The following is an 11,530-nucleotide window of genomic DNA, read 5'->3' as shown; positions in this document are numbered from 1 at the left end:
GAATTAAAATAAGGTGCTTACTCTACCATCATTCCCTTACCAGTATGTGATCTGGTCCCTTTTGGGATACTGATCTTCTAATAAAGGATGTGACTGATGTGGGAAAGGCAGTCCTGTGAATTCAATGAGGTTTACTCCACAGTAAACAGATATTTTTGTTTATTTCCCTTCCTCCTAAGGGAACTTAAAGGGGTCTAGGTTTAGGATTCTGAAGTAACTCATAAGAGTTAGCATGCCTTATATGTGGTGATCTAAATTTTTAGGATCCTATCTGAATAGTAAAAAACGTGTGCTTTTCTTAGAGCACTATTATTCTGATGTCCATTAAAGCAGGTTGCAGACAGATGAAAACCAGTAATAGTGTCAGAGTACGTCATTACAAGTGGCTTAGGTAGCTTAAAAAAAACCCCAAACCACACGTCAAGGCCTGTTGGTTCAATTATATTATACTTTTTATCAGAATCCGAACCAACACCCACCCACCCAAATTTGTTGCCTTCATGCCCAGCCTGGGATCTTCCCAGAGACATTTGTTTGGACCTTGAAAAATACAGATAAACTAGATGGATGTTTGATCTAAACAGAAAGGTGGCCCTTATTATTTCCCAATCTAGAAAGTACACGACTTTTTTCCCTATGCCCTCCAGCTACCATTCTGCTGATAACATTACAGGTGAGGGAGATAAACATTAAAATAGAATAAAAAAGTAAAAGTTGATTTTATTGTCTACAAAAGTATGGCTTTCTGGACTAGCTGGATTTTTGTTGTTGGTTGGGTTTAACCAAAGAAGTCCCCATACAATGTATACTTTTCTCCACCAGATACTAGCAGAGAACTATATCATACAATACCTGTGAAGTGTTTTGAGGAACAATGATTGCTACAAACCTGTATGGTTTAGATCACTTTGTCTGGGGGAATTCTGGGAGTTGAAGTCCACACCTCTTCAGGTTGCCAGGGTTGAGAAACACTTGCTTAGATGAATACCATTTTATGTATTTCATGAAGCTATTATGAGCAAGAAGATTTTCAAATATGGAATGAAGTAGTATACAAGAAAAATCTAATATGCCACACTGTGGGAATTCTGCTATTTCTTTCTGTTCTGCCTGCTATACGCATGATTTAAGTTAACCAATGCAGGAAAGATTACTTGGCTGCCATCTCTCCCGCCCCATTTCATTGTTAACTTTTTAGCTATTAAATATTCTAATAATTCAAAACAATAACATTGGACAGCTAGACAATGTGCACTCCAGTTGTAGAAAACTTCCAATGTGAAGGATGACACATCTTACCTTGCATTGCAGCGATGAATGCACTCAGCTCTGAATCAATACTAAGTGCTATAAATTCATTATGTTCCCTGCTTCTGCAATAAAGCACCTACCAGTAATCCAGATGAGTTCTTGACAAGTGTGAGAGGCTGATATCAGTAAACAATTTATAAGACCGTCGGCAACTAGCCTTGGCCTTAGTGAAGTTCTCTAAACTTTCTGTATTGTGACTTGACCAAAACTCCAGTTCCTTGGCACATATCATAGGTTGTAATTACACTGTTGATTTCTGATTATGTCAGCATGAGCATCTGCAGAAGGATGTCAGGGGGAACAAATGAACATGTTACCAACATCAGAATGCAAGTATGCCACTGTTGTTTTTACAAGAGTGTCACTGAAGTTTGCTATGGATGCTGCTGCATAGCTTATCACCTCACACAAAATATTTCACGGCATCTTTAAAGGAACAGAAAACCTGATCAGTTTGCTGATAATGATAGCATATATTTCAAGCCCTCTGGGAAGTAGGAAGGGCACCAATCTCATAAGATGGAGGAGGCGGAGGCAGGATAGCACCAGAAATTTAGTTTGGCAATGGACCGTACTCATTTCTTGAGTCAGAGATTGATATGTCACAAACAATATCATACAGACAACAATGATTGCCCACTCCTGCATTGATACAAAGGGAGAATCACCCCAACACTTGGCAGAGTAAAGTAGCCAGCAACACATAAGGGGAAATGATAATCCCAATTATGTTGTTAGAGTGGTTAAACCAGTGTGCTTCGGTATAATATTCAAGGGCAAATTTAAGTCCAGTAGAGCTCAAGAACTAAATGTTGTATAAGACACAGGCCCCCAACCTTTTGGGCACCAGGGACGGTTCTGTGGAGAAAGGTTTTTCCGTGGACCAGAGGGGGCGTGGATTTTGCATACTGCCTGCATCCCACAGATGGGCTCGCTTGCGTGGCCCGGTGTCTGGCATGCCGCGAACCAGTGCCGGTGCACAGACTGGGGGTTGGGAACCCTGGTATAAGAGACTCTTAAGGAAACAGGAGCAAATATATGTAAGCCAAACAGAGATCCATGGTAAAACAACAGCAGGAGCGAGAACCTTTGCTAGGAAACACCTTAGAAGGAATTTCATCATTTGCACTTTTTTCACATGCACTATCATTGGCATGACAATAGCTTAACCAGTACAGGTAGTCATCGACTTACAACCACAACTGAGCCCAAGATTTTTGTTGTTAAGTGAAACAGTTAAGTGAGCTCTGCCCCATTTTACAACTTTTCTTGCCACAGATGTTAAGTGAATCACTGCAGTTGTTAAGATAGTAACACGGTTGTTAAGTGAATCAGGCTTCCCCATTGACTTTGCCTGTCAGGTCACAAAAGGCAATCGATCACATCATCCCGGGACAATGTAACCGTCATAAATATGAGTCAGTTGCCAAAGGTCTGAATTTTGATCACATGACCACGGGGATACTACAACAATTGTAAGTGTGAAAAACCGTCATCAGTCACTTTTTTCAGTGCCATTGTAACTTTGAACAATCGCTAAATTAACTGTTGCAAGTTGAGGACTATCTGTACATGAACTGAAAATAGGGCTCTGCCGTGGGATTGTAAAATTATCTACAGTAGATGCAATCAGATTTCTGCAGTCACACACAAGGAGCCCTATCAGATTACCCCAGTATCAGAGGAATCAGGTGACCAACTGCAGCAAGAACTTGAGAGAGGCTCAAGTTTGCAAACACGTGAAAAGGGTAACAGCCACGGAATGATGGACTTTTAGTGCGGCAAGAAAGAATGGAGTCACACTCCACATTTGATTTTAAGTACATAATCTATGACACAGCAGATTTGCAGTTTTACTCTTCAGCAAGTCTATTTTACATGAGGACTCTCCATAAATAGGTCTTTGTAGGACGTAACACACATATCTTCATGTGCAAACAGCACAACTATGTTTGATGCAGCCAATTGGGGGTAATTCTGTTGTGTGTGCTTGTGAAGAAACAAAGAGGTGTGTGCTGTTCATATGTAGAAAGTGTACAGAATTGCCTGTGCTGAAGAAATATCTGTCCAGAATGATTATTAAATGCAGGGGAGAAGACAATAAGAGAAAAGATTAAAATTTGCAGACTTTTATCAGCATTGCTCAGGCTGGCTGTCATGGCCATAGGCTACCTGTCTGAAATGAAACGACCAGCTCTTATTACTACTAGTAGGATCCTAGTAGCAATATTGTACTTTACGATGTGTTGATCTGAGAGAATAACATTCCCTGAGAAATAAGGTAACACAGCCACATTGAATGACGTGCAGTTTCTGGAAACAGACAAGGGCTGTATCACACACAGAAACAGACAAGGGCTGTATCACACACAGAAGCTCTGCCACTGTAAATTTGCAAGGGAATATCTAGTTCTCAAAGCAGAAGACAACTTCTTGCTCCTCAGTAAGGGGAGCCCCTTGCGCACCTCCTGCCCTTATGAAACTCAACGGTGTTGAAGCAACATGTAAGAAAGCGCTCAAGAGCAGAGGGGGTTCCATCATGCTACACCTGCCACGAAGAGGGCCACGCCCTGGCACCAAAGGCCCAGTGAAGGCAGAACAAACAACAGAGAAGATGGATTTTTTAAATAAAATAAAAAATTAAAAAGTCCTTTATTGGGTGCAGCCTGGTCCCTGTGCCACGCTGGGCCTTGGCCGAGTAAGACTGCCCCTGGGCTTGGGGCGGCTCAGTCAGCATCTCCCCGAACGTCGAACACTGAGAGGTGAGGGACACGGGCTGTCCAGGCCCTGCCTATGGGCTAGGGATAGGAGCCCCATGGGGAGGGGGAAAGGGGAGGGCCAAGGGTCAGTGAGGTCAAGTGTCTGTCTATGGGTTTGGGGAGAGGGAAGGCGAGGTGTGGGGCCCTGCAGATATACCAGGGCTGCACCGCACACCTCACTGAGCTGCACTCGAAGTGGTTTTCTTCAGGGTGAAATTGGTCCAGTTCACAGCCACTTTTTGTCGGGTCTGCTTGGCTGAGTCCAGGCAAAACCTGCAATACAGGGGATGTAAAGGGTGAGGAATCCCAGAATGGAGTGGTAATTTGTCTTACCGTATAGTCATACATATATATACTTCATTATCTTCTCCATTTACACACACAAACGCTGGTCATTCCTGTGTCTATAGACATAGAATGAGGCATCAGGAACTTGTTAGGCAGCCACTTTACGAAGGGCAACAGATCTGAGACCACAGACTGATTTGTGGATCAGAGAAATTGATTGCTCCAGACATTTCCCCTCCCTCATTCAGTTCCCTACTGTTAATAATTACTTGGATTGCTTCTCCTTGACAAGTGCACACATGCTTTCCCCAGAACTTGGGACCAGAGGTACATGGCTGGCTTCTTTTCAAGGTATTTATAGAGCAGTCAGTATTGCAGAAAGAAATGGTTTATGCTGCATCAGCAAAGCCAGAGAAAAACAGTAGATGGATCCAGGCCTCTCTCAGGTCATTAATTAATTAATTAATTAATTAATGTGCAGGTCTCAACAGACCTCACAACTCTTAACGGACTACTTTACAGTAAGACACTTCATGCCTAACGAACAGCATCCTGCACCTCTCATACTAGGACACTGATTTAGTGGAGAAGTTGATCTTTCTGAAAATCAACCTCCTCCGCTTAGGCCAGGGGTAGGCAACCTTGGCTCTTTTATGACTCGTGGACTTCAACTCCCAGAATTCCTGAGCCAGCTGTGCTGGCTCAGGAATTCTGGGAGTTGAAGTCCACGAGTCATAAAAGAGCCAAGGTTGCCTACCCCTGGCTTAGGATTTCCTTGACTTTACCCTCCAAACCACCAGCAGCTGCCCATCAGCCATTCTTCACCAAAACTAATATTTGTAGATAGCCAACAATGACACTGTTAGACCCTGATGACTTATAAAGATTGGACAAAGCGCTTTAGTTCTGAACCTGCATCAGAGGCAATTTTGAGTGGCTGAATAGCCAGAGAGAAGATGGTTAACTGCTAGGAAATTTTGCTACAAGTTTTTAACTATTTACTTATGGGGAAGTAATGCTCATGGGTTGGAATATAATAATATTACCTTTAAAGGTAGGTTGCCAAATTCAAATGTGCATACAGGTAGTGTTAGGTAGAAGCTTTAAATCAATATCCAGAGAAAGATATTTTTGCTTTTGGGTTATCTACTGTTTATGCTGACATGACTTCATTGGTGTCACTTTGCTAGGTTCAATCTTGCAGATATTGCTGCTGGCAGAGTGTAAAAAGTATGGTTCAGTACTGTATTGCTTCTATTTGGGTCAATTTTTCTGTTGAGTGGATGGATAGCAAATAACATTTAGCATGGATTTCCACTCTGTATACTTTTGTGGCCCTAAAATATAAACCAGGGAACAAGGAGTTTATTTAAGTCCCCTTTATTCCCCATGATGAAACATTAAATATGTTTCAAGTTTTGTTTTATAAAAACATAATAAAATGCTTCAAGTGTGACTACCTTGTATTGAGTTTCAAGACAAAAGATTTGATTTGATTTTTTTCATATGTATTTCATGAACACTCTTAAACAATAGGTAATAGAAATAAAAGTGGAGATGAAGCACTATATGGGAAACTGGAGAGAACTCCAGGTTAATGAATTGCAAGCCCTAAAAAAACTGTAAATAAGGAGGAAAAAATAGGGCCACATTTGAAAAGAATATATGATGTGTCTTTGGTTTTAAGGTTTGATTTTAACATTTTTGTTTTAACTACAATGTAACTGTAAGCCACCCAGAGTTATCCTATGGTAAGATGTGCGGCCAATAAATTTTATAAACAATAAACAAATAAATATGATATTTGCCATACAGAAGCAGAATAAGCGACTACTAAAGGCTTAGACAGTAGGAAGCTTTGAGACAGATTGCCATAAAGGCAATAGGGAGGTAAATAGTAGAGGAATAAATTACAGAACAATGTCATGTATATTGTTCAGAGTCATTTTATAGTTTCTCTAAAGAACATGGCCAAAAATTAACCAGCTCTGGAAACATGATTCGTTCCATTAGCAATTATTGTCAACCTTTCCTATTTATTAGTATATTTACCTTGCATTTCTACTATAAGATTCAGCTACCAAAGTGTCATAACAGAACACTAAGATAGACAATACTTTCTTGGATGACTCATAATATCTAGTTTCATTTTAGTAGGAGTGCTTTGAACGAATTGAAATTGAGAGCAACTCTTACTCCTTACTAGCACTGATGCTGTTACCTAGTTTTGTAATGAAATGTGTAAGAAAATAATCAAGCTCAGAGAGCACCAAGGACCCCTCACTTACTGATCTACCCATTAGCCATGCTTTGCAAACCATAATAGCAGGAATTACACATCAGTAAACCTAATGAAATATATGGTGATGTTAACAATAACAGCAACAACAACAATAACAACAATAATAATAGAGTTGGAAGGGACCTTAGAGGTGTTCTAGTCCAACCCCCTGCTCAGGTAGGAAACCCTATACCATTTCAGACAAATGGTTGTCCAGTCTCTTCTTAAAAACTTCCAATATTGGAGCATTCACAACTTCTGGAGGCAGGTTGTTCCACTGGTTAATTGTTCTAACTGTCAGGAAATTTCTCCTTAGTTCTAGGTTGCTTCTCTCCTTGATTAGTTTCCATCCATTGCTTCTTGTCCTGCCTTCAGGTGCTTTGGATAATAGCTTCACTCCCTCTTCTTTATTATGGTATGTGAATTCTGTCTTGGTATAAATAGATGCAATTTGGGGCTTACTTTCCTCCCCCTCTTGTTTTCTTTCCTTCTGTCCCCCCCCCCATCTCCTTGCACTCTTCTAACTGCTTTTTCTTCTCTGTTCCCCCAAACTTATTGAGTTGATCTTCATTCTTCTACTATGTCATCACCATCACTGCTGACATCCCCAGCATTCCCTTTTGCCTCTCCCACCCCATAGCAGATTTGCCTTCAACCCACTCCCCAAAGCCTCCACCCCCCATGCCTAATCAAATCCCTTTTCTTTTAATATTTGCTCTTTGGTTAACGGCAAAGCTCATCCTGCCTGAACTCTCTCAACCTCTTCCTTAACCCTGAATAATTATGTTTTTAGCTCACATGGGAAAGCAAATGTGGAAGAGGCAAAAGGTCTACTGCCCATCTAAGATAACTTAAAAAATAAAATAAAAACTGGATTAGAGACAGTGGATATTCAGGAATGCTGTGTGATCTGTGTTGGCTCTGCATTTCTGACCATCCCCTGGAAATGCTGAGAGAACATTTGCTTCACTACTAGCAATAGTGAATGATGATGATGATGATGATGATGATGAAGAAGAAGAAGAAGAAGAAGAAGAAGAAGAAGAAGAAGAAGAAGAAGAAGAAGAAGAAGAAGAAGAAGAAGAAGAAGAAGAAGAAGAAGAAGAAGAAGAAGAAGAAGAAGAAGAAGAAGAAGAAGAAGAAGAAGAAGAAGAAGAAGAAGAAGAAGTAGTAAATAAACAATCATGGGCTACCAAATATAAGGAAAGGTTGATGGAATTGGGTACGTCTAGTTTAATGAAGAGAAGGACGAGGAAGGACATGATAGCAGTGTTCCAATATCTCAGGGGCTGCCACAAAGAAGAGGGAGTCAAGCTATTCTCCAAAGTGCCTGAAGGCAGGACAAGAAGCAACGGATGGAAACTAATCAAGGAGAGAAGCAACCTAGAACTAAGGAGAATCTTCCTGACAGTTAGAACAATTAATCAGTGGAACAACCTGCCTCCAGAAGTGGTGAATGCTCCAACACTGGAAGTTTTTAAGAAAAGACTGGACAGCCATTTGTCTGAAATGGTATAGGGCAGTGATAGTGAATCTTTTAGAGACGAGTGCCCAAACTGCAACCCAAAACTCACTTATTTATCGCTGGGTGCCAGGTGGGCATGGCCCACTGAATGGACTGGCTGTGGTGGTCATGGCAGACTGGGTGGGTGTGGCCAAGGTATGTGTGATCACCTCGATGTTGCTCATGGGGGGGGATGCCTGTGGGGGCCGGGCAGGGTTGGGGGAGATCCAGGGGGTCTCTGGCAGGTGGAGCGATGGGCAGAAGGCTCGTCCTGTGGGTGAGGTGAGGGAGAGCAGGGGTGCCATTGTCGCAGGGCAAGGCGAGGCAGGGCCCAGAGCAGCTGCTGCCTGACACCAGGGGCCAGCGAGTGCATGGGGGCTGACAGTGTCCGTCAGAAGCCACAGCCTGCCGGTCCCTTGATCGGCACACTCTGGGGCTCCGCAGCCCGCCGCCAGCAGTTCAGAGAAGTTGCCTCTGAGTTGGATGGCCGGTTGAGAGCTGAGGAGGCAATGCAGGGGTCATGCCCAAGAAAAGGAGAGCATGCAAGGCTAGGAGGGATGGGATGGGGGGGGGGAAGGGAAACCAGCCATGCTGGATGCATCCAGCCATGTGGGATCTCGGCGAGTTAGCGGGCGGCTGGTTGAAGAGGGACGGTTGCCATCTCCAGGGCATGGTGCACGTGCCCACAGAGAGGGCTCTGAGTGCCGCCTCTGGCCCGCATGCCATAGGTTCGCCATCACTGGTATAGGGTTTCCTGCCTGAGCAGGGGGTTGGGCTAGAAAACCTCCAAAGTCCCTTGAGACTCTGTTATTCTGTTATTCTGTTCTGTTATTCTCTTCTACCTTATCTCTTCCCTTTTTTTATATCCTTCAATTTTCCTAGGAACCATCATTTTTCCATAGTCTATCCTCATTGCATTCTTAAAATCTGTGAGTTCCTCCTTGTTGATCCACTTATGAGAATGAAATTCATGAGGGAAAAACAACAACCCCAAAAACCTCCCTTTCAGCCTAGTGCATCTGAGCTTCCACTTCCTAACCACCTTCTTGATGGATGATGCTTACCATTAGGGACTGTGAGGCCTGGTGTGCGTATCATTGCACCTCCTTGCAAATTAATACTTTGCAATACGAAGGAATATTCTTTTCCATTCCCTTTGAGGCAATCTCATCCTTGCAATAGGGTTCAAACACTGTTAAGCCGTAATATGGTTTTGGGGTAGAGTTGTGCAACAATCTAGCACTGTGGTTTATAAACTATGGTTTGTAGCTTCATATATTGTGTGCACTGAACAAGTTGTGGCTTATTCAACAAAACCAGATTAATTCATTGTGACATTTGTATGAGAGCTGCAGGCCACTGATCTCCTTCCCGTGTGGAAGTTGAGGAGAAAAGATCCCAAAGGTCAGTTTCAATGTGACAAAGTCTTACCGCTTGAAGTATTCCACTTCTCTGTCAGTCTCATCCATCTCCACACTATCCAAGTCTTTGGGCAGGAACACATCATCTAGCAATGTACAATACAAGAAGGTCAGTAATTCAAAAGAAAAGGTCAATGGTGAGGATCTCCTTTCCTTGTTAAGCACAGCATGGGCTTTTTTATGTTGATGCAAAATGTGTTGAAGGCCACATCCTGCAGGTTAAAACAAAGAAAGCAAAGCGTCTTTCATGTCTCATTGTAATTGATTCTGTATTTGTGTCATAGCAACACACTTGGGAGGTTGAGGTGGAAAGAAAATTTTCTGAGGAAACACAAATATCTGAACCACAAATTCCATGTGGTCCTCCCTGGCTTAATATGATTCTCAACTTTAAATAAATCCATAATATTTTTCATCCTCACAACTGCAAGGGAACAGTGAGAGAGTAAAATGAAAACCGAGTTTTAGCAAGAGGCAGAAACTCTGATGCCCTCCAGTTATTTTGCACGCGCATCCCAGAATCACTGGGCATAATGGCTGGTTTTGGCGGGAACAGAAGGCCAAAAACATTTTGGGAGCTCCAGGTTGTATTTAGCGTTAATGTTCTCTCTTCCCTTTTCCCATACACAATAATTCTTTCTCTAAAAACACATCTCTCTCTTCTGTTAGACACCTCAGCCCCTTCCAAAACATTCCAGTCTCTCGAAATCTTACATGAAATTGTAAACTAGGCATGAAAAGTATTTATAGTTTAGTTCCCTGACTCAGTAAAATTCTTCCAAGTACCACGTTAAGGCCTTTTTGTAAAGGATGCTGAGATTCTAGGCCAGCCATCCCCAAACTTTTATCTTGCAGATACAGGGGGACTGCATCTCCCAGAATTTATTTATTTTGTTATGAAATTTATTTGCTGCCCATCTCATGTCAAAACATTCTGGGGAACTTACAGCATAAAAACATTGAAATCATCAAATATAAGATAAAAAGCAGATGAAATAAAATCACTAACACAAGATGGCAAAGGAGGGAGCCAAATACACGGGGGCGGGGAGGTGGGATTAGGTTTTCATTGGTCAACCACCTCCAGTATGAAGCTCCCCCATTGGGTCCCCAAGCCATCTAGCAGAACCAGGTCTTCAGGCTCTTTTGAAACATATGGAGGATGGGAGCCAATCTCACCCCAGGGGGTAAGATGTTCCAGAGGGCAGGAGCCACGGCAGAGAAGGCTCATCTGAATCCTGCCACCCAAAACTCCTTGGCTGATGCAATCCGCAGTTTGCCTCCTCTGCTGGCACAGGTGGGAAGGGCCCTTCCATTGGGGTGAGACGGTTCCTCAAGTAGCCTGGAACCATGCTATGCAGAGCTTTAAAGGTAATAGCCAGCACCTTAATATTGCCCCCGGAAGCGAACTGGCAACCAGTGCAGTTCACAAAGCAGTGGTGTAACACAGGGCTTTTCAACCAGTGGTACGGGTACCACCTGTGGTACATTGGCACCTGGCAGGTGATACGCGACCGTCCTAGAAAAGTGGTAGCGGGGGAGGGGAATGAGCTGAACCGGTGGCAGCACCGCACAAGCCTGAGCGAGAGATGGCTGGAGCTGCAGGGCTGTCAGGGCTCAGCGGAAGCGCCAGGATCAGCGCCAGGCTCCAGCTGGAGCTCGGCACTGATCCTGGTGCTTCTGTTGAGCCCAGAAGAAGCGCCGATCAGCTGGAATGTTGCAGCATCTTCAGGGTCATGTGATTTACATTCAGATGCTTGGCAACTGATTCATATTTATGACGGTCACAGTGTCCCAGGGTCATGTGAAGTGACCAAAACCTGCTGCAACCACCCAGCAGATGGGGGGAATAAAAGCCAAACACTCCCCCCCACTGCACCGGTCTGTGGGAGGGAATCTGCCGCAGAAGGCGGTCTCGGAGGTAGCCAGGACCGATGCCATGGAGCGCTTTAAAGGTGGTGACTAG

At 43.3% G+C, this 11,530-nt stretch overlaps 1 protein-coding gene across 1 annotated transcript in view; it reads right to left on the bottom strand.

Moving 5' to 3' along the window:
- Positions 1 to 4,140: 4,140 nt before the first annotated feature.
- Positions 4,141 to 11,530, bottom strand: part of FAM193B (family with sequence similarity 193 member B) — a 20,667-nt gene continuing 13,277 nt past the window's right edge. Inside the window, exons 8-9 of the mRNA XM_015820392.1 lie at positions 9,575 to 9,650; positions 4,141 to 4,343 (exon numbers count right to left, since the gene is read on the bottom strand). Coding sequence (XP_015675878.1) covers positions 4,247 to 4,343; positions 9,575 to 9,650 — 173 coding nt within the window. The 3' untranslated portion in view covers positions 4,141 to 4,246. The remainder of the gene's footprint in view (positions 4,344 to 9,574; positions 9,651 to 11,530) is intronic.

This window comes from Protobothrops mucrosquamatus, unplaced genomic scaffold (assembly GCF_001527695.2).
Source record: "Protobothrops mucrosquamatus isolate PMUCROS unplaced genomic scaffold, P.Mucros_1.0 scaffold1124, whole genome shotgun sequence".
NCBI lineage: Eukaryota > Metazoa > Chordata > Lepidosauria > Squamata > Viperidae > Protobothrops > Protobothrops mucrosquamatus.
This window is presented reverse-complemented; position numbering and strand designations above follow the sequence as displayed.